The 22,618-nt window shown below is 44.4% G+C and overlaps 1 protein-coding gene across 8 annotated transcripts in view; it reads right to left on the reverse strand.

Moving 5' to 3' along the window:
- The window catches only part of atp11a (ATPase phospholipid transporting 11A), a 69,999-nt gene that overhangs the window by 15,940 nt on the left and 31,441 nt on the right, over positions 1 to 22,618 (reverse strand). For all 8 annotated transcript variants that reach the window (XM_071329928.1, XM_071329929.1, XM_071329927.1 and 5 more), the window contains exons 2-19: positions 16,492 to 16,614; positions 16,306 to 16,395; positions 15,988 to 16,176; positions 15,318 to 15,446; positions 14,892 to 14,995; positions 14,735 to 14,785; positions 14,555 to 14,619; positions 13,650 to 13,731; positions 13,093 to 13,243; positions 12,247 to 12,444; positions 11,998 to 12,171; positions 10,959 to 11,125; positions 9,960 to 10,031; positions 9,681 to 9,754; positions 8,929 to 9,032; positions 7,889 to 8,070; positions 2,307 to 2,558; positions 1,755 to 1,932 (exon numbers count right to left, since the gene is read on the reverse strand). In XM_071329928.1, the coding sequence (XP_071186029.1) occupies positions 1,755 to 1,932; positions 2,307 to 2,558; positions 7,889 to 8,070; positions 8,929 to 9,032; positions 9,681 to 9,754; positions 9,960 to 10,031; positions 10,959 to 11,125; positions 11,998 to 12,171; positions 12,247 to 12,444; positions 13,093 to 13,243; positions 13,650 to 13,731; positions 14,555 to 14,619; positions 14,735 to 14,785; positions 14,892 to 14,995; positions 15,318 to 15,446; positions 15,988 to 16,176; positions 16,306 to 16,395; positions 16,492 to 16,614 (2,385 nt within the window). The remainder of the gene's footprint in view (positions 1 to 1,754; positions 1,933 to 2,306; positions 2,559 to 7,888; positions 8,071 to 8,928; positions 9,033 to 9,680; positions 9,755 to 9,959; positions 10,032 to 10,958; positions 11,126 to 11,997; positions 12,172 to 12,246; positions 12,445 to 13,092; positions 13,244 to 13,649; positions 13,732 to 14,554; positions 14,620 to 14,734; positions 14,786 to 14,891; positions 14,996 to 15,317; positions 15,447 to 15,987; positions 16,177 to 16,305; positions 16,396 to 16,491; positions 16,615 to 22,618) is intronic.

Below are 22,618 nucleotides of genomic sequence, written 5' to 3' on the forward strand. Positions count from 1 at the left end.
AAGGGTGGTATTGTGCAGTAAGAGATAGTGACGGTCATATCAGACAGAGATCAATAGAACTCCTCAGTGAGAGATAGTGACAGTCATATCAGACAGAGCTCAATAGAACTCCTCAATAAGAGATAGTGAGTCATATCAGACAGAGCTCAATAGAACTCCTCAGTAAAGATAGAGACAGTCATATCAGACAGAGCTCAATAGAACTCCTCAGTAAGAGATAGTGAGTCATATCAGACAGAGCTCAATAGAACTCCTCAGTAAGAGATAGTGAGTCATATCAGACTGAGCTCAATAGAACTCCTCAGTAAGAGATAGTGAGTCATATAAGACATAGCTCAATAGAACTCCTCAGTAAGAGATAGTGAGTCATATCAGACAGAGCTCATTAGAACTCCTCAGTAAAGATAGAGACAGTCATATCAGACAGAGCTCAATAGAACTCCTCAGTAAAGATAGAGACAGTCATATCAGACAGAGCTCAATAGAACTCCTCAGTAAAGATAGAGACAGTCATATCAGACAGAGCTCAATAGAACTCCTCAGTAAAGATAGAGACAGTCATATCAGACAGAGCTCAATAGAACTCCTCAGTAAAGATAGAGACAGTCATATCAGACAGAGCTCAATAGAACTCATCAGTAAGAGATAGTGACAGTCATATCAGACAGAGCTCAATAGAACTCCTCAGTAAGAGATAGTGACAGTCATATCAGACAGAGCTCAATAGAACTCATCAGTAAGAGATAGTGACAGTCATATCAGACAGAGCTCAATAGAACTCCTCAGTAAAGATAGAGACAGTCATATCAGACAGAGCTCAATAGAACTCATCAGTAAAGATAGTGACAGTCAGACAGAGCTCAATAGAACTCCTCAGTAAAGATAGAGACAGTCATATCAGACAGAGCTCAATAGAACTCATCAGTAAAGATAGAGACAGTCATATCAGACAGAGCTCAATAGAACTCATCAGTAAAGATAGAGACAGTCATATCAGACAGAGCTCAATAGAACTCCTCAGTAAAGATAGAGACAGTCATATCAGACAGAGCTCAATAGAACTCATCAGTAAAGATAGTGACAGTCATATCAGACAGAGCTCAATAGAACTCCTCAGTAAAGATAGAGACAGTCATATCAGACAGAGCTCAATAGAACTCATCAGTAAAGATAGTGACAGTCAGACAGAGCTCAATAGAACTCCTCAGTAAAGATAGAGACAGTCATATCAGACAGAGCTCAATAGAACTCATCAGTAAAGATAGAGACAGTCATATCAGACAGAGCTCAATAGAACTCATCAGTAAAGATAGAGACAGTCATATCAGACAGAGCTCAATAGAACTCCTCAGTAAAGATAGAGACAGTCATATCAGACAGAGCTGAATATAATATACTGTAACTCCTCAGTCCCAAATAACGTCTGCTATGACAGGTGGGGTCTAATGTGATAGAAAGAGAGAGAGAAGAGATGAAGACAGAAAGGTAATGGGTCGGAGAGAAATAGAGTGGCGAGAGAGCAAGAGAGGGGCAAAAGTCTGGAGTGGCACTAATTGGTGACCAGAGACCAGAGGTGGGGGAGGGAGGGAGGTAGTGGAGTCCAGTAGAGAGGTAAAACATCAACCAGCTCAACACTCCATCAGACTGTGTCAGTGCATCCTTCACTTAATCTAGCCATGACGGAACACATGACACCAAAGTCATGTTGGTCAGAAACAGGTGTAGAAACGTGTCGTTTGAAATAACTCGGCTACCTGTGCTTTCTGGAGGGGCGCCATGCGGCAGCAGAGCACAGCGCTGCAGTTCCTACAGATCTCCAGGAAGATCTCCTTGTAGTTCCCCTGACTGGAGTCCTCCTGACTGGGCTTCAGCACCGCAGACAGGGTAGCCCCGTCGATGATCAGACCGTAGTCCACACAGTCAGCAGACAGACTGGACACACACAGAGATACACAAGTTAACACACAAAGTCTTTAACTAACCTTGTGGGGACACAATTTATAACCATTCAAAATCCTATTTTCCCTAACCTCTAACCCTAAACCTAATTCTAACCCTAATTCTACCTTAACCCTAAACCCCCCTAGACTAACAAAATGTCCCCAGTTGGTAAAATGTCTGTATGTTTACTATTCTTGTGGGGACTTCGGGTCCCCACAAGTATAGTTAAACACGTCCAAGTGCATGTGTGTGTGTGTGTGTGTGTGTGTGTGTGTGTGTGTGTGTGTGTGTGTGTGTGTGTGTGTGTGTGTGTGTGTGTGTGTGTGTGTGTGTGTGTGTGTGTGTGTTGGGATCCCGGCACCCACCCTGAGAAGGTGTCTCTGGTCATGCTACCATGCTGTCTGAGTACGGTTTTACTCAGGTCAAACAGAACGTCATGTAGACTCTGTTCCTCGGTGCGTTTGGTGGTCAGCTCCAGTATCTGTGTGGAGCGGCGGAACAGCTTGCTAGCGTAACAAGTAGCCGCCGCCGTCTCCATCTTGTCTCCGGTCAGCACCCACACCTTCATCCCAGCCTTCTGGAGAGACTCGATGGTGTCCGCTGCCTTGTCCTGGAGCCTGGAGAACAGGCAACATAAAGTCAGGCAGCAGTCAATGGAGCAACGCTGTACATGGTCATTAGCAGTCAATGGAGCAACGCTGTACATGGTCGTCAGCAGTCAATGGAGCAACGCTGTACATGGTCATCAGCAGTCAATGGAGCAACGCTGTACATGGTCATTAGCAGTCAATGGAGCAACGCTGTACATGGTCATCAGCAGTCAATGCAGCAACGCTGTACATGGTCATCAGCAGTCAATGGAGCAACGCTGTACATGGTCATCAGCAGTCAATGCAGCAACGCTGTACATGGTCGTCAGCAGTCAATGGAGCAACGCTGTACATGGTCATCAGCAGTCAATGGAGCAATGCTGTACATGGTCATTAGCAGTCAATGGAGCAACGCTGTACATGGTCATTAGCAGTCAATGGAGCAACGCTGTACATGGTCGTCAGCAGTCAATGGAGCTCAGTTCAGTTCAGAATAAAAGTAGAATGGAATGGTGCAGACACAAACAGTTTAGAATAAAAGTAGAATGGAATGGTGCAGACATAAACAGTTTAGAATAAAAGTAGAATGGAATGGTGCAGACATAAACAGTTTAGAATAAAAGTAGAATGGAATGGTGCAGACACAAACAGTTCAGAATAAAAGTAGAATGGAATGGTGCAGACACAAACAGTTCAGAATAAAAGTAGAATGGAATGGTGCAGACACAAACAGTTTAGAATAAAAGTAGAATGGAATGGTGCAGACACAAACAGTTTAGAATACAAGTAGAATGGAATGGTGCAGACACAAACAGTTTAGAATACAAGTAGAATGGAATGGTGCAGACACAAACAGTTTAGAATAAAAGTAGAATGGAATGGTGCAGACAAACAGTTTAGAATAAAAGTAGAATGGAATGGTGCAGACAAACAGTTTAGAATAAAAGTAGAATGGAATGGTGCAGACAAACAGTTTAGAATAAAAGTAGAATGGAATGGTGCAGACAAACAGTTTAGAATAAAAGTAGAATGGAATGGTGCAGACAAACAGTTTAGAATAAAAGTAGAATGGAATGGTGCAGACAAACAGTTTAGAATAAAAGTAGAATGGAATGGTGCAGACAAACAGTTTAGAATAAAAGTAGAATGGAATGGTGCAGACAAACAGTTTAGAATAAAAGTAGAATGGAATGGTGCAGACAAACAGTTTAGAATAAAAGTAGAATGGAATGGTGCAGACAAACAGTTTAGAATAAAAGTAGAATGGAATGGTGCAGACAAACAGTTTAGAATAAAAGTAGAATGGAATGGTGCAGACAAACAGTTTAGAATAAAAGTAGAATGGAATGGTGCAGACAAACAGTTTAGAATAAAAGTAGAATGGAATGGAGCAGACAAACAGTTTAGAATAAAAGTAGAATGGAATGGAGCAGACAAACAGTTTAGAATTAAAGTAGAATGGAATGGTGCAGACAAACAGTTTAGAATAAAAGTAGAATGGAATGGTGCAGACACAAACAGTTTAGAATACAAGTAGAATGGAATGGTGCAGACACAAACAGTTTAGAATACAAGTAGAATGGAATGGTGCAGACAAACAGTTTAGAATAAAAGTAGAATGGAATGGTGCAGACAAACAGTTTAGAATAAAAGTAGAATGGAATGGTGCAGACAAAACAGTTTAGAATAAAAGTAGAATGGAATGGTGCAGACAAACAGTTTAGAATAAAAGTAGAATGGAATGGTGCAGACAAACAGTTTAGAATAAAAGTAGAATGGAATGGTGCAGACAAACAGTTTAGAATAAAAGTAGAATGGAATGGAGCAGACAAACAGTTTAGAATAAAAGTAGAATGGAATGGAGCAGACAAACAGTTTAGAATAAAAGTAGAATGGAATGGAGCAGACAAACAGTTTAGAATAAAAGTCCCACACCAACTATCTCCAGTAAGATACCGTTGTTAAAACATAGTGTAGTTCTGTTTTACACTGTAAAAGTATCACTCACTATCTAAATGTAGTTAAGTACAGTACAGTCGTGGCCAAAAGTTTTGAGAATGACACAAATATTAATTTTCACAAAGTCTGCTGCCTCAGTTTGTATGATGGCAATTTGCGTATACTCCAGAATGTTATGAAGAGTGATCAGATGAATTGCAATTCATTGCAAAGTCCCTCTTTGCCATGCAAATTAACTGAATCCCCCAAAAACATTTCCACTGCATTTCAGCCCTGCCACAAAAGGACCAGCTGACATCATGTCGGTGATTCTCTCGTTTACACAGGTGTGAGTGTTGACGAGGACAAGGCTGGAGATCACTCTGTCATGCTGATTGAGTTCGAATAACAGACTGGAAGCTTCAAAAGTAGGGTGGTGCTTGGAATCATTGTTCTTCCTCTGTCAACCATGGTTACCTGGAAGGAAACATGTGCCGTAATCATTGCTTTGCACAAAAAGGGCTTCACAGGCAAGGATATTGCTGCCAATAAGATTGCGCCTAAATCAACCATTTATCGGATCATCAAGAACTTCAAGGAGAGCGGTTCAATTGTTGTGCAGAAGGCTTCAGGGCGCCCAAGAAAGTCCAGCAAGCGCCAGGACAGTCTCCTAAAGTTGATTCAGCTGCGGGATCGGGGCACCACCAGTACAGAGCTTGCTCAGGAATGGCAGCAGGCAGGTGTGAGTGCATCTGCACGCACAGTGAGGCGAAGACTTTTGGAGGATAGCCTGGTGTCAAGAAGGGCAGCAAAGAAGCCACTTCTCTCCACAAAAAACATCAGGGACATACTGATATTCTGCAAAAGGTACAGGGATTGGACTGCTGAGGACTGGGGTAAAGTCATTTTCTCTGATGAATCCCCTTTCTGATTGATTGGGGCATCCGGAAAAAAGCTTGTCCAGAAAAGACAAGGTGAGCACTACCATCAGTCCTGTGTCATGCCAACAGTAAAGCATCCTGAGACCATTCATGTGTGGGGTTGCTTCTCAGCCAAGGGAGTGGGCTCACTCACAATTTTGCCTAAGAACACAGCCATGAATAAAGAATGGTAACAACACATCCTCCGAGAGCAACTTCTCCCAACCATCCAGGAACAGTTTGGTGACGAACAATCATGCCTTTTCCAGCATGATGGAGCACCTTGCCATAAGGCAAAAGTGATAACTAAGTGGCTCGGGGAACAAAACATCGATATTTTGGGTCCATGGCCAGGAAACTCCCCAGACCTTAATCCCATTGAGAACTTGTGGTCAATCCTCAAGAGGATTTTGAGCCACGACTTTTGGCCACGACTGTACACAGGAGGCTGGTGGCACCTTAATTGGGGAGGACAGGCTTGTGGTAATGGCTGGAGCGAATTAGTGGAATGGTATCAAATGTGTGGTTTCCATGTGTTTGATGCCATTTCATTCTCTCCGTTAGAGCCAATATTATGGGCCGTCCTCCCCTCAGCAGCCTCCACTGGTACAGTAAATTGGCTTTGGGGTGTTGAGCTGGAGTGGGGAGCTGGTTTGTTGCAGCAGCAGTCCAACGTCACAGAGCAGGGAAGTCTATAACGAAGCTGCAGTGCAGATAGGATTCACAGCTCCCTACACCGTCGCTGCCTGCCAACCAGCTAATTACTACCACAGCCCAGGAGTCACAGACAAACGGACGGAAAAACAAACGGACAGAAAAACAGAAAGACACACACACACACACGTGCACGTGCACGCATCAACATGCACACACAAAGACAGATGTGAAGGAAGATGGTGAGACTAAAACACTACACACTCACTAACACTAACACACAGATAGACAGATAGCGAAGTGTGTGAGAGAAAGGCAGAGTGATGGGCTGTGAAGCCGACCTGATACCAGATCTGGTGCTTCAGCATGCGTCTGTGCTGACAGACAGAAGAGCAGCAAGAGACCCCACTTCATCAGCTGCTATGGATGTCTGGCAGAGATCAATAACAGTGGAACTCTAATGTGGTTAACTGCTCATTAGCTGGCTGCACTGGGGACTGACACACACAACATATTGACTGACTCACTACTGACGCTACTGTTCATGTTGAGGTTCATGTTGAGGTTAAGCCTGAGAGACTGCAGCTAACTAATATTACTGGTTCACAGGCTGCTTTGGGAAAGAACACGTGCCATCATTACAGGAATGGTCAGCCCTATAGTTCAACAATGTGAATCGTTCAATAGCTAACATCATTACAGGAATGGTCAGCCCTATAGTTCCACAATGTGAATCGTTCAATAGCTAACATCATTACAGGAATGGTCAGCCCTATAGTTCCACAATGTGAATCGTTCAATAGCTAACATCATTACAGGAATGGTCAGCCCTATAGTTCAACAATGTGAATCGTTCAATAGCTAACATCATTACAGGAATGGTCAGCCCTATAGTTCAACAATGTGAATCGTTCAATAGCTAACATCATTACAGGAATGGTCAGCCCTATAGTTCAACAATGTGATTCGTTCAATAGCTAACATCATTACAGGAATGGTCAGCCCTATAGTTCAACAATGTGATTCGTTCAATAGCTAACATCATTACAGGAATGGTCAGCCCTATAGTTCAACAATGTGATTCGTTCAATAGCTAACATCATTACAGGAATGGTCAGCCCTATAGTTCAACAATGTGATTCGTTCAATAGCTAACATCATTAAAGGAATGGTCAGCCCTATAGTTCAACAATGTGATTCGTTCAATAGCTAACATCATTACAGGAATGGTCAGCCCTATAGTTCAACAATGTGATTCGTTCAATAGCTAACATCATTACAGGAATGGTCAGCCCTATAGTTCAACAATGTGATTCGTTTAATAGCTAACATCCTAGACCGGGTCAGTGAGTCCGATTGTCAATAATTAACTATGCAAACTAGGGCTTGGAGAGTGAGGTTGACTTTCAGTTGAATCAAATCAAATTGTATTAGTCACATGCGCCAAATACAACAGGTGTAGACCTTACAGTGAAATGCCCCTAACCAACAATGCAGTTTCAAAAAATACGGAAAAGAATAAGAGATAAAAGTAACAAGTAATTAAAGAGCAGCAGTAAAATAAATACTCTACAGTTGCTAATCTACTCCGTCTCTCTAGCCCCATACATTGTTAGCTCAAAAGAGGATTGCCCTTAATATAACTCTTCTGTCCAGATTATAGAAATATAATTAGTAGAACCAATAGATCTAAAATCCACAAGATAGTGGTTCTGATTCTACGTTGTGATTCTAGATCGGTGCCTGTCCTCGACAGCGGTGGCCCCATGAATATATAAATAGAATTGGGTAGAAAAGACAATGTAGATTGTATGATTCTACGCTGCTGTGGTTCCAGAACGTCACCTGTCCTCCACGGCGGTGGCCCCCAGCAGTATGAAGTCCTTCTCAATGAGGTCATAGGCCTCGGCCAGCTTCCTGTCTCGGTCCTGCAGGGCCAGCTTGGCGCTGTTCAGCAGGTGACACGTCTCCTCGTACTGAGCCACGCTCAACTTCCTGTACGCCACGCACAGTGTCCGTAGGCCCTCCTGAAAAGAGAGAGAGAAATAGAGAGAGCGAGAGATAATTATGTTATGCTTTGATATGATTACTGGACACTGATGTTGCAGTTGACAATCCGATAATAACAATTATTCCACTGTTCTGTTCTTTTTCCCCATTAAAAACAGTCAATGACATCACTGACAGAGCAGTGGGTTACAAAAAGCTGCAGTTTGCACAGACTGGCATCGAGGGATGTCTCACTGGGCAGTTTCCATACCAGTTTAGTCTGTGTCAGTAGACGTATGACCTTGACCTTTCACACAAACAAACACACACACACACACCACACACACACACACAGTGAGACCTCAGTTCTGACATTCTCTCAGCGCCAGTCTGGTTCACACCAGCTTCACCACTGGCCATCCCATTGTAACGTAACCAGGGAAACACATTCTCCCTGACAGTCAACAGAAACGGGTCGGCACCGCTGCCAACGGCAACCCAAACTGCATCACAATTATGTCATCCTTGGCAACCAGCCTGTCCTGATTCTGTCAGTGTGGCATTGGAGAGATTGGGCCAGAGCCACGGACATACAGCAATCAGTAGACTACCTTCACGTTGGCACCAAACACTCCATAATGACAGTCAATCACCATCTCAGTTACATTCCATATACAGCTGTCTTGGAACTTTTGGTGGCCAACATCTTAAGTAAGGACACTACCACTAAAAGATACAAGAATCAGATAGCATTTAGCAGGGTCTACCATACAGCCATATGACAATATACACCTGCATGCATTTGAGAACAACAACTCTGGAAGTGTGATTTTGGAGCTACTTTAGGACAACGGCCTCTAGTGTCTGATAGTGGCTGTATGTGTGTGTGTCCTTACCACAGCGTTGTGCTCCACTCTGGCTTTGACCTGCTCCACCTTGCCAGAGATCACCCGGGGGAAGATGGAGGAGTCGGCCCCTTTACAGAACAGGTAGTACTCCCCTGTGGACAACCACACAGTTAAAACAGGTTCCTCATTAGCAGAGAGAAGCATCATTAGTTTGCAGCAGTGTGTGGCAGACAACACTAGAGATGTTCCTCAGTGAGACTGACTCTACCGTCATTAGTATGCCTTCTGCCTGTTGACCTCCTAGCACACATATGGCCCTCTCTATTAGCATACAGCACACACACACACACACACACACACACACACACACACACACACACACACACACACACACACACACACACACACACACACACACACACACACACACACACACACACACACACACACACACACACACACACACACACACACACACACACACACACACACACACACACACAGAATAATGACTGGGTTGCCGTAGTAATGACTGCTTTCATCTATAAAAAGCACCAGCCACTCCCACACAGATACATCTAGTTTCTGTGTTCTAGTATCATAATGGTAGTAATTGTACTATAGTACAGTACCTCTAGTTTCTGTGTTCTAGTATCATAATGGTAGTAATTGTACTATAGTACAGTACCTCTAGTTTCTGTGTTCTAGTATCATAATGGTAGTAATTGTACTATAGTACAGTACCTCTAGTTTCTGTGTTCTAGTATCATAATGGTAGTAATTGTACTATAGTACAGTACCTGTGGTGGACCTGACGATAACACTCATTCTCCTTCTCACAGAGTCAAAGGTCAATACCTCCAGCAGCTCAAACCTGGATGCAAGAGAGAGAAAGGGAGAAAGAGGTTGGGTTACTGACCACACACACACACACACACACACACACACACACACACACACACACACACACACACACACACACACACACACACACACACACACACACACACACACACACACACACACAAAGATAAACTGATGCCCACAGGCCATGGCTGGAGTAATGGACACACACTGACCTCTCGACCTCATCCTCCCTATTAAGAATCTCCATGTGACTGTCCTTCAGCCGCAGATAGGTGAAGCCAAGCCTGGGGGACAGAGGAATGTACCATTACTGTCAGAACAGGGGAGCAGCAGTTAAATGAATGGCTATACAGTGCATTCGGGAAAGTATTCAGACCCCTTGACTTTTTCCATATTTTGTTACGTTACATACAGCCTTATTCTAAAATGGATTACATTCATGTAAATAAGGTATTTTTGTTTTTTTATTTATAATACAAAACCTGTTTTCGCCTCGTCATTATGGGATATTGTGTGTTGATTGATGAGGAAAAACTATTATTTAATCAATTTTAGAATAAGGCTGTAACATAACAAAATGTGGAAAAGGGGAAGGGGTCTGTATACTTTCCAAATACACTGTATATTATCTATCTATCTAGTTCATTTCAAATGCCTGGGAGTAGAAAAGACTTTCTGCCTTTGTGTGTGTGTGTGTGTGTGTGTGTGTGTGTGTGTGTGTGTGTGTGTGTGTGTGTGTGTGTGTGTGTGTGTGTGTGTGTGTGTGTGTGTGTGTGTGTGTGTGTGTGTGTGTGTGTGCACGAGTCAGTGAGTGATTGAGCGACAGTGATTGAGTGAGTGAGTGTGATTGGGTGATTGATTGAGTGAGTGAGTGATTGAGTGATTGGGTGATTGAGTGAGTGAGTGATTGAGTGGGTGGGTGGGTGATTGAGTGGGTGGGTGATTGAGTGGGTGATTGTGAGAGTGATTGAGTGATTGAGTGAGTGAGTGAGTGAGTGAGTGAGTGAGTGAGTGAGTGAGTGAGTGAGTGAGTGAGTGAGTGAGAGTATTTGGGTGAGTGAGTGCAGGTGATTGAGTGATTGAGTGATTGAGTGAGTGAGTGAGTGAGTGAGTGAGTGATTGAGTGAGTGAGTGAGTGAGTGAGTGAGTGAGTGAGTGAGAGTATTTGGGTGAGTGAGTGAATGTGATTGTGTGAGTGTCAAGCCAGTCACCTCTTCATGCCCTCCACCAGTGCCACCTCGTCAGGAGAGGATGATATGTAGAAGGAGGTGGCCTTGTTCTGGTGGATACCCATCTTGATGCCATCCACTGTCTCCTCCTCCTTCACCTGTACCGTGTGGCACAGACACAACGCCCGGAAGAACAACTCCTCAGACTCCTGACAAGCCAAGCACAGAGAACACGTCACACAACACACACACACGTATAAACACATAAATACAGGAAACATACACGTTTGAATACATCATTTGGATCCATAGTAAAACACAATCCATGTTTCCTGAAGATCTTGCTTCTTAGTCCTCGTACACACAGACACACAGAAGACAAAGGAATGGCACAGGCTGGTCACCGGAGTGAAGCGGCCCTCTCTAGTCCTGGCACACAGCAATGTGTGTGTGTGTGTGTGTGTGTGTGTGTGTGTGTGTGTGTGTGTGTGTGTGTGTGTGTGTGTGTGTGTGTGTGTGTGTGTGTGTGTGTGTGTGTGTGTGTGTGTGTGAGAGACACTGGATCCCTGGATGGATGAATGTGTCATCCTTAGAGAAGGTATCAGTGTCACTCTGAGTTTAGGGTTCACCCAGGACATCCAGGTAAAAGCTGTTAGTATCCAGCTGGTCTTCATAGGGTTACGGTTCACCCAGGACATCCAGGTAAAAGCTGTTAGTATCCAGCTGGTCTTCATAGGGTTACGGTTCACCCAGGACATCCAGGTAAAAGCTGTTAGTATCCAGCTGGTCTTCATAGGGTTACGGTTCACCCAGGACATCCAGGTAAAAGCTGTTAGTATCCAGCTGGTCTTCATAGGGTTACGGTTCACCCAGGACATCCAGGTAAAAGCTGTTAGTATCCAGCTGGTCTTCATAGGGTTACGGTTCACCCAGGACATCCAGGTAAAAGCTGTTAGTATCCAGCTCGTCTTCATTGGGGAATGAAACAATGTCTGACCCTGCATCAGTGGTTAGGGAGGGGTAACTTGTCCTGTACATATTCGTACAGTCCATCAAGTGACAGTGAGGCTCTCTGTCTCACCTTGCCCCCTGGTCCAGGTGAGGAGTCGATCATGTCCATGCTGGTTGCCCCTGGCATGACCTGTCCATTACAGATGGCATCAGGGACGTAAACATAGCCGTCCACACAGCACTCTATAAACTCCATGTTGTTCTCTGTCAGGGTGCCTGTCTTGTCTGTAAACACGTACTCCACCTGGAAAACACACACATTCAGGTAAGAGTGGTGAGTGTGTGTGTGTGTACTGTGTGTACTGTGTGTATAGCCTACCTGTCCCAGTTCTTCATTGAGGTCAGATGTGTTAACCTGAGCCCTCTCTCCCAGTTCCTCGTCAAACATCTCATCATCCCACATGATGAAGTAGGACCCCAGGAACTTCTGCATCTCCACGGTAACGTACATGGACACGGGGATGATGTAATTAAACAACACCATGAAGGCCAGGAAGTCTGTGAACGCCCGGATCAACTGGAGAGAGAGAGGAGGGAGGTATGAGGAGGGAGAGGGGGGAGGAGGGACAGTCAGTATTTTTTTATTTCACCTTTATTTAACCAGGTAGGCTAGTTGAGAACAAGTTCTCATTTGCAACTGCAACCTGGCCAAGATAAAGCATAGCAGTGTGAACAGACAACAACACAGAGTTACACATGGAGTAAACAATAAACAAGTCAATAACATGGTAGAAAAAGAGAATCTATATACAATGTGTGCAAAAGGCATGAGGAGGTAGGCAATAAATCGAATAATTACAATTTAGCAGATTAACACTGGAGTGATAAATCATCAGATGATCATGTGCAAGTAGAGATACTGGTGTGCAAAAGAGCAGAAAAGTAAATAAATAAAAGCAGTATGGGGGGTGAGGTAGGTAAATTGGGTGGGCTATATACCGAAGTGACAGGGAGAGAGAGAGGAGGGAGGGAGGTATGAAGGGAGAGGGGGGAGGAGGGACAGTCAGAGGTGACAGGGAGAGAGAGAGGAGGGAGGGAGGTAATGAGGAGGGAGAGGGGGGAGGAGGGACAGTCAGAGGTGACAGGGAGAGAGAGAGAAAGGGAACGTGAGAGGTGAAAAAAACATCAGCTATTGCATAAAAATGATTGTAGTTTTATAACCTACTATATGGCGTTGCCTCTCTGTGTCAGTCTTCTGGTTGTAGAAGGGCTCGTCTTTGTCCGGGTCAGCCTGCCACACATACTTCAGCACTGTGTTGATCAGAGCCTTGCTGATCAGGATGCACAGGTACACTATCAGATACGCATTCATTGACCTGGAGGGGGGAGACAGAGAGGAGGGGGGAGACAGAGAGGGGGGGGAGACAGAGAGAGGTGAGAGACAGAAAGGGGGGTAGAGACAGAGAGGGGGGTGGGACAGAGAGGAGGGGGGAGACAGAGGGGGGGGAGAGACAGAAAGGGGGGTAGAGACAGAGAGGGGGGACCGACAGAGGGGGGGGGGGGGCAGAGAGGAGGGGTGAGAGGAGGGATGACAGAAAGGAGGGGAGACAGATGCAGAGGAAATTACATAAGAATGTCTTCAGGAAGGGTGGACGGTCTGAACGGGTCTTTAGGGGGAAATGGATATGATGCAATTAGATGGCAATCAACGTTAAGTGAACCTGTCTGGAAACATGGTAAACATGCATCATAAAGTAGAAAACACATGTTGGTGGGCCTTACTTCTCCACTGCAGAGCGTTTCTGGGACTTGGACTGGTAGTTGAGCGCCATCTTGGTCTCCATACCGGTGTAGATGGCAACAGCTAGGAGACACAAACCAGAGGGTCAACTTGGGGAGACATTTCACATCTGTGAAGATGAAGGAAAGAGACTAGGGAAGGGAACGACTTTGTAATATTGAGATGCAGCCCTGATGACAATAACATCAGTCAGATCTGACAAGTCTCTGCCGGTACTGAATACTATCATGGTGTTCTACAATTATCTGTGAAATCAACTCCCATCACACTCATCTGATTTCATAATAAGACTTGGCTTGCAGTCATGTCATCTCATGCAGTGTACTGACTGCATTCCTGCTTGACAGTTTGTAATATTCTCACTCATACAGGTCTGTACAGGACTCAGCAGCTGGTCTCAATATACAACCCACAGTGTGAACACAGGAACTTAATGATTTGGAGTGGAACCTCTAAACATTCCAAACCCATTATATGAATGAAAACTAGGAATCTATTTTAGATTCTATAACTGATGTCATTACAAGGTCCACCCAGTGTAGTGTCTTTAGATTATATTAGTGATGTCATTACAAGGTCACGCAGTGTAGTGTCTTTAGATTATATTAATGATGTCATTACAAGGTCACCCAGTGTAGTGTCTTTAGATTCTATTAGTGATGTCATTACAAGGTCACCCAGTGTAGTGTCTTTAGATTCTATTAGTGATGTCATTACAAGGTCACCCAGTGTAGTGTCTTTAGATTCTATTAGTGATGTCATTACAAGGTCACCCAGTGTAGTGTCTTTAGATTCTATTAGTGATGTCATTACAAGGTCACCCAGTGTAGTGTCTTTAGATTCTATTAGTGATGTCATTACAAGGTCACCCAGTGTAGTGTCTTACCATATATGTGCTGTGTGTTTTTCAGTGTCGCCCCTCTGAGAAGTAGATTCTCAGATCCTAAAGGCCTGAAGCAAACACAGAATACACTTCTCTGTTAGAATACACTTTTTTTTTTTATTGTGCAAACACACGAGCAATGACTTCCTGAATTTGGAGTCAATTTCCTGGGTATGGATTTACCTCGCAATGGGCTCGTTTCTGTCCGAATAAATATTGATTCGGCCCACGAATCTGTCCAAGGAGAGAGGGAATGCATGTGTGAGTTGGTGTGTTTTGCATTGTTTACAACCAGTACTGATTGTCTGGATGCAGTGTTGTGTGCAGTGTTGTCACTCACTTGTAGAGGTCTGGTTGTGGTTGTTCACATTCAATAGAAGCCTGTAGAGTATTGAAATCCTCCTCTGTGTTGAAGGCCTTAGTGTCCTGCACAGCATAGTAGGTCTTTGTGGAGGGATGGAGAGAGTCACAGCGAGATCAGGAACACAACGAGCCAAGATGCATCTCACACTACCCCTCTAATGAAACAGAATACAAAATCTCTCTCTCCATTTCGCTCCATCTCTCTATATCCCTCACAGACACACTCACCCCTCTCTCTCACTCACTCACTCACTCACTCTTTCCTCTCTGTCCCCTGTCTCCCACGCTCGCTCTCTTTCACTCTTCTATTCTCCCTCAACTCTATCCCATTCTTTCTTTATCTCTGCCTCAGCCACCTCTCCCATCTCCCTCTTCCTCTCTCTCAGTCAGAGTGTAGTGTTACCTTGTGACTGGACTCCCCGTCCAGACTGGCTGTAGTGACAAAACAGGTCCCATCCTCCCTACTGGTGGAGAGAAGGATGAGGTCACAGGGGAACGTCTCATCTTCCTTGATCAGCACCACATCACCCACCTGGGAGAGAGGGAGAGAGGGAGGGAAGGAAGGAAGGAAGGAAGGAAGGAAGGAAGGAAGGAAGGAAGGAAGGAAGGAAGGAAGGAAGGAAGGAAGGAAGGAAGGAAGGAAGGAAGGAAGGAAGGAAGGAAGGAAGGGTGAATGGGTGGGTTGGAAGTTAGAGCGTGAGAGAGATGTCTTTAGCTCAATAGGATAACACAGTCTTGAGTTGTCTAAAGCAGTGGTTCCTAAACTGTGGGTCGGACCCACGTGTGGGTCACTGGGGGTCCAGGTAGGTTTCGGGATGACATTTGTTGTGCATTGCAAAACATTTTACTTAAAAAATTGGAAATGTAAACAATTAAAACCAAATATAAGGTGTGTAGAAAAGATACTTAGTCTTTGGTCTGTTTATGTTTTTTCTCTGCTCAACCCTTATGGTGGGTCGCGACTCAAAATACACCTTCATTTGTGGGTCATGAAGCAAGAAAGTTTGCCAACCCCTGATCCAAAGAACCCAGGTTTGATCCCTGGTCATTTTCAGTTGTAGGATGATACGTACCCTCAGCTTACGACTCTGTTTCCTGGTCACCTTCCCATCCTGCACCTCGTGCACAGGACACTGGTTAATAGCATTGTCTGCTTTGTGCCTGAGCCAGTCCTCATAGCCCTGTTTGATGGCCGTGACAGTGATGACAAAGAAGAGAGGTAGTCCGCTGGTGATGGGACTGGTGGGAGTGTCAATTATCAACTGAAGAGGGCGAGAGAGAAAGAGAGAATGATCTATTGTCATCTGAAACTTCTGCATTTGCCAGATTTATATTTCTTGCCAACTAAGCCTTAAATTGACTCAAATTGAATCTACCAGTCAAGATCTGACCTGGACAAGAAATATGATGAGGAAGTAGAAATTGGCAATTCTTCTAAACTGCTCAAACAAATTCTTCGGAACAAAATTCCAGAAGGTGTACTGTGGAAAGGGAAGCAACAGCAAATGGTTATAACATGGTTGTAACGTGGTTATAACGTGGTTGTAATGTGGTTGTAGCATGGTTGTGGTTCTCACCTTGGAGGAGATGATGCGGTTGTCGGGGTACCTCTGGGGAATGTAGGCCTCCGCCCCCGGTGGGGGCTCCTTGTTTCCGATGTACACCGTCCTGGTGTCCACCCAGTTCTCCTCTCCAGCACACTGCACAGAGGTCAAGACGTCAAAGGTCAATGCCAGGTCAGCACACAGGTCAGGTCAGATCATGACAGGACAAATCAGGGCAGGTCAGGACAGGACAGGAGAAGACACAGGGGCAACAAATGTAGCCTCATTGCCTGGCTGGGGGCCTGACTGGCTGGTTGTCAGGCAGTTGTTTCCTGCTCCAGCCAACATGTCTTTGTCTCACCAAACATGGTTAGTGTTGTAGAATGCAGAGACAGTCTGGCAGACACAATAGCATTACGGTCGCAAACCGTATAAATGACTGTGTTGAGCGTAATAAACTGGCGACCTAACAAACACAACACAACAGACCTCCAGTAACAGTGAGTAAGTGCTCTGAGTCATGTAACCGGGTGGGGAATGATAAATGAGTGTTGGCTACAAGCCTTCCACCTTACAATAACTCTCCCATTCAACACTAACTATGACACACGCCTATATACAAACACACACCACAACACCATAGGAAGGTCAACCCACTGATCTCACACCTGTCTGGAATAGTCAAATAGAATAGAATCTGATCAAACAGAATCAAATATAAAAAATAAAAAAAGAGGGAAATCAAATATAATCTTAAAGTAATTTCCTTACTCGCTGAGCCTTAAGTAACTAAATGGGTTGCGTCCAGTAGAGTGCTACATGTTTGCCCATGTCTGTTTATCACCAGTGAGTTAGCTCAAGAAGCTGGACAAGCCCAGACAGAGAGACACTGAGGGGATTTGATTAATCCCCCGGGCATGCCCCAAGTGAACTGGGTTAGCATTGACTGCATTCCAATTAGAGCTGGGCATTCTAACGCTAACTTTCTAGCCTGTATGTTTATTGCCAATCAGAGCGTCTATATAATGCTTTCCTTAGAATACTTCCTTTGTCTGAATATAGTGTATATCCTGTTCCATGGATATTGGTCATGTCCTTTGTTTGGTTAGCATGTTATACTTTGCATATCTCCTTAGTTATGCCACTTTGTCTTGTATCTATGTCCCCTTTATATTCCCTCCAGACCAAAACTTTACCTACCGGCCTTTCAAGCCATTCCATATCGCCATCCTACCGCCCATGTGCTCCTGCGTCCGTTTGCGGTGCCTTTTTTAATTAGTTAATAAATATCCTGAACTGGAAACTTTGTCTTCAACCATCCTTCCTGCATTCTTACAAATGCACCATAGTGGCAATATCACTCCTCAACCTAGCCTAAGATACAGTCAACCTAGCCTAAGATATAGTCAACCTGGCCTAAGATACAGTCAACCTAGCCTAAGATATAGTCAACCTAGCCTAAGATACAGTTCACCTAGCCTAAGATACAGTTCACCTAGCCTAAGATACAGTTCCACCTAGCCTAAGATACAGTTCCACCTAGCCTAAGATACAGTTCCACTAGCCTAAGATACAGTTCCACTAGCCTAAGATACAGTCTACCTAGCCTAAGATACAGTTCCACTAGCCTAAGATACAGTCTACCTAGCCTAAGATACAGTTCCACCTAGCCTAAGATACAGTTCCACCTAGCCTAAGATACAGTTCTACCTAGCCTAAGATACAGTTCCACCTAGCCTAAGATACAGTCTACCTAGCCTAAGATACAGTCTACCTAGCCTAAGATACAGTTCCACCTAGCCTAAGATACAGTTCTACCTAGCCTAAGATACAGTTCCACCTAGCCTAAGATACAGTCAAACCTAGCCTAAGATACAGTCAACCTAGCCTAAGATACAGTCAACCTAGCCTAAGATACAGTCAACCTAGCCTAAGATACAGTCAACCTGGCCTAAGATACAGTCAACCTAGCCTAAGATATAGTCAACCTGGCCTAAGATACAGTCAACCTAGCCTAAGATACAGTTCCACCTAGCCTAAGATACAGTTCCACCTAGCCTAAGATACAGTCCCACCTAGCCTAAGATACAGTCTATCTAGCCTAAGATACAGTTCCACCTAGCCTAAGATACAGTTCCACCTAGCCTAAGATACAGTTCACCTAGCCTAAGATACAGTTCACCTAGCCTAAGATACAGTTCACCTAGCCTAAGATACAGTTCCACCTAGCCTAAGATACAGTTCCACCTAGCCTAAGATACAGTTCCACCTAGCCTAAGATACAGTTCCACCTAGCCTAAGATACAGTTCCACCTAGCCTAAGATACAGTTCCACCTAGCCTAAGATACAGTTCACTTAGCCTAAGATACAGTTCCACCTAGCCTAAGATACAGTTCCACTAGCCTAAGATACAGTTCCACCTAGCCTAAGATACAGTTCCACCTAGCCTAAGATACAGTTCCACCTAGCCTAAGATACAGTTCCACCTAGCCTAAGATACAGTTCTACCTAGCCTAAGATACAGTTCCACCTAGCCTAAGATACAGTTCCACCTAGCCTAAGATACAGTTCCACCTAGCCTAAGATACAGTTCCACCTAGCCTAAGATACAGTTCACCTAGCCTAAGATACAGTTCCACCTAGCCTAAGATACAGTTCCACTAGCCTAAGATACAGTTCCACCTAGCCTAAGATACAGTTCCACCTAGCCTAAGATACAATTCCACCTAGCCTAAGATACAGTTCCACCTAGCCTAAGATACAGTTCCACCTAGCCTAAGATACAGTTCCACCTAGCCTAATATACAGTTCCACCTAGCCTAAGATACAGTTCCACTAGCCTAAGATACAGTTCCACCTAGCCTAAGATACAGTTCCACTAGCCTAAGATACAGTTCCACCTAGCCTAAGATACAGTCCGACCTAGCCTAAGATACAGTCCGACCTAGCCTAAGATACAGTTCCACTAGCCTAAGATACAGTCTACCTAGCCTAAGATACAGTCCGACCTAGCCTAAGATACAGTTCCACTAGCCTAAGATACAGTTCCACCTAGCCTAAGATACAGTTCCACCTAGCCTAAGATACAGTTCCACCTAGCCTAAGATACAGTTCCACCTAGCCTAAGATACAGTTCCACCTAGCCTAAGATACAGTTCTACCTAGCCTAAGATACAATTCCACCTAGCCTAAGATACAGTTCCACCTAGCCTAAGATACAGTTCCACCTAGCCTAAGATACAGTTCCACCTAGCCTAAGATACAGTTCCACCTAGCCTAAGATACAGTTCCACTAGCCTAAGATACAGTTCCACCTAGCCTAAGATACAGTTCCACTAGCCTAAGATACAGTCTACCTAGCCTAAGATACAGTCCGACCTAGCCTAAGATACAGTTCCACCTAGCCTAAGATACAGTCCCACCTAGCCTAAGATACAGTCTATCTAGCCTAAGATACAGTTCCACCTAGCCTAAGATACAGTTCCACCTAGCCTAAGATACAGTTCACCTAGCCTAAGATACAGTTCACCTAGCCTAAGATACAGTTCACCTAGCCTAAGATACAGTTCCACCTAGCCTAAGATACAGTTCCACCTAGCCTAAGATACAGTTCCACCTAGCCTAAGATACAGTTCCACCTAGCCTAAGATACAGTTCACCTAGCCTAAGATACAGTTCCACCTAGCCTAAGATACAGTTCCACCTAGCCTAAGATACAGTTCACTTAGCCTAAGATACAGTTCCACCTAGCCTAAGATACAGTTCCACTAGCCTAAGATACAGTTCCACCTAGCCTAAGATACAGTTCCACCTAGCCTAAGATACAGTTCACTTAGCCTAAGATACAGTTCCACCTAGCCTAAGATACAGTTCCACTAGCCTAAGATACAGTTCCACCTAGCCTAAGATACAGTTCCACCTAGCCTAAGATACAGTTCCACCTAGCCTAAGATACAGTTCCACCTAGCCTAAGATACAGTTCTACCTAGCCTAAGATACAGTTCCACCTAGCCTAAGATACAGTTCCACCTAGCCTAAGATACAGTTCGACCTAGCCTAAGATACAGTTCCACCTAGCCTAAGATACAGTTCACCTAGCCTAAGATACAGTTCCACCTAGCCTAAGATACAGTTCACCTAGCCTAAGATACAGTTCCACCTAGCCTAAGATACAGTTCCACCTAGCCTAAGATACAATTCCACCTAGCCTAAGATACAGTTCCACCTAGCCTAAGATACAGTTCCACCTAGCCTAAGATACAGTTCCACCTAGCCTAAGATACAGTTCCACCTAGCCTAAGATACAGTTCCACTAGCCTAAGATACAGTTCCACCTAGCCTAAGATACAGTTCCACTAGCCTAAGATACAGTCTACCTAGCCTAAGATACAGTCCGACCTAGCCTAAGATACAGTTCCACTAGCCTAAGATACAGTTCCACCTAGCCTAAGATACAGTTCCACCTAGCCTAAGATACAGTTCCACCTAGCCTAAGATACAGTTCCACCTAGCCTAAGATACAGTTCTACCTAGCCTAAGATACAATTCCACCTAGCCTAAGATACAGTTCCACCTAGCCTAAGATACAGTTCCACCTAGCCTAAGATACAGTTCCACCTAGCCTAAGATACAGTTCCACCTAGCCTAAGATACAGTTCCACTAGCCTAAGATACAGTTCCACCTAGCCTAAGATACAGTTCCACTAGCCTAAGATACAGTTCCACCTAGCCTAAGATACAGTCCGACCTAGCCTAAGATACAGTCCGACCTAGCCTAAGATACAGTTCCACTAGCCTAAGATACAGTCTACCTAGCCTAAGATACAGTCTACCTAGCCTAAGATACAGTCCGACCTAGCCTAAGATACAGTTCCACTAGCCTAAGATACAGTTCCACCTAGCCTAAGATACAGTTCCACCTAGCCTAAGATACAGTCTACCTAGCCTAAGATACAGTCCGACCTAGCCTAAGATACAGTTCCACCTAGCCTAAGATACAGTCCCACCTAGCCTAAGATACAGTCTATCTAGCCTAAGATACAGTTCCACCTAGCCTAAGATACAGTTCCACCTAGCCTAAGATACAGTTCACCTAGCCTAAGATACAGTTCACCTAGCCTAAGATACAGTTCACCTAGCCTAAGATACAGTTCCACCTAGCCTAAGATACAGTTCCACCTAGCCTAAGATACAGTTCCACCTAGCCTAAGATACAGTTCCACCTAGCCTAAGATACAGTTCACCTAGCCTAAGATACAGTTCCACCTAGCCTAAGATACAGTTCCACCTAGCCTAAGATACAGTTCACTTAGCCTAAGATACAGTTCCACCTAGCCTAAGATACAGTTCCACTAGCCTAAGATACAGTTCCACCTAGCCTAAGATACAGTTCCACCTAGCCTAAGATACAGTTCACTTAGCCTAAGATACAGTTCCACCTAGCCTAAGATACAGTTCCACTAGCCTAAGATACAGTTCCACCTAGCCTAAGATACAGTTCCACCTAGCCTAAGATACAGTTCTACCTAGCCTAAGATACAGTTCCACCTAGCCTAAGATACAGTTCACCTAGCCTAAGATACAGTTCCACCTAGCCTAAGATACAGTTCCACTAGCCTAAGATACAGTTCCACCTAGCCTAAGATACAGTTCCACCTAGCCTAAGATACAATTCCACCTAGCCTAAGATACAGTTCCACCTAGCCTAAGATACAGTTCCACCTAGCCTAAGATACAGTTCCACCTAGCCTAAGATACAGTTCCACCTAGCCTAAGATACAGTTCCACTAGCCTAAGATACAGTTCCACCTAGCCTAAGATACAGTTCCACTAGCCTAAGATACAGTTCCACCTAGCCTAAGATACAGTCCGACCTAGCCTAAGATACAGTCCGACCTAGCCTAAGATACAGTTCCACTAGCCTAAGATACAGTCTACCTAGCCTAAGATACAGTCCGACCTAGCCTAAGATACAGTTCCACTAGCCTAAGATACAGTTCCACCTAGCCTAAGATACAGTTCCACCTAGCCTAAGATACAGTTCCACCTAGCCTAAGATACAGTTCCACCTAGCCTAAGATACAGTTCTACCTAGCCTAAGATACAATTCCACCTAGCCTAAGATACAGTTCCACCTAGCCTAAGATACAGTTCCACCTA

Source organism: Salvelinus alpinus, chromosome 10, assembly GCF_045679555.1.
Source record: "Salvelinus alpinus chromosome 10, SLU_Salpinus.1, whole genome shotgun sequence".
NCBI classification, from domain to species: domain Eukaryota; kingdom Metazoa; phylum Chordata; class Actinopteri; order Salmoniformes; family Salmonidae; genus Salvelinus; species Salvelinus alpinus.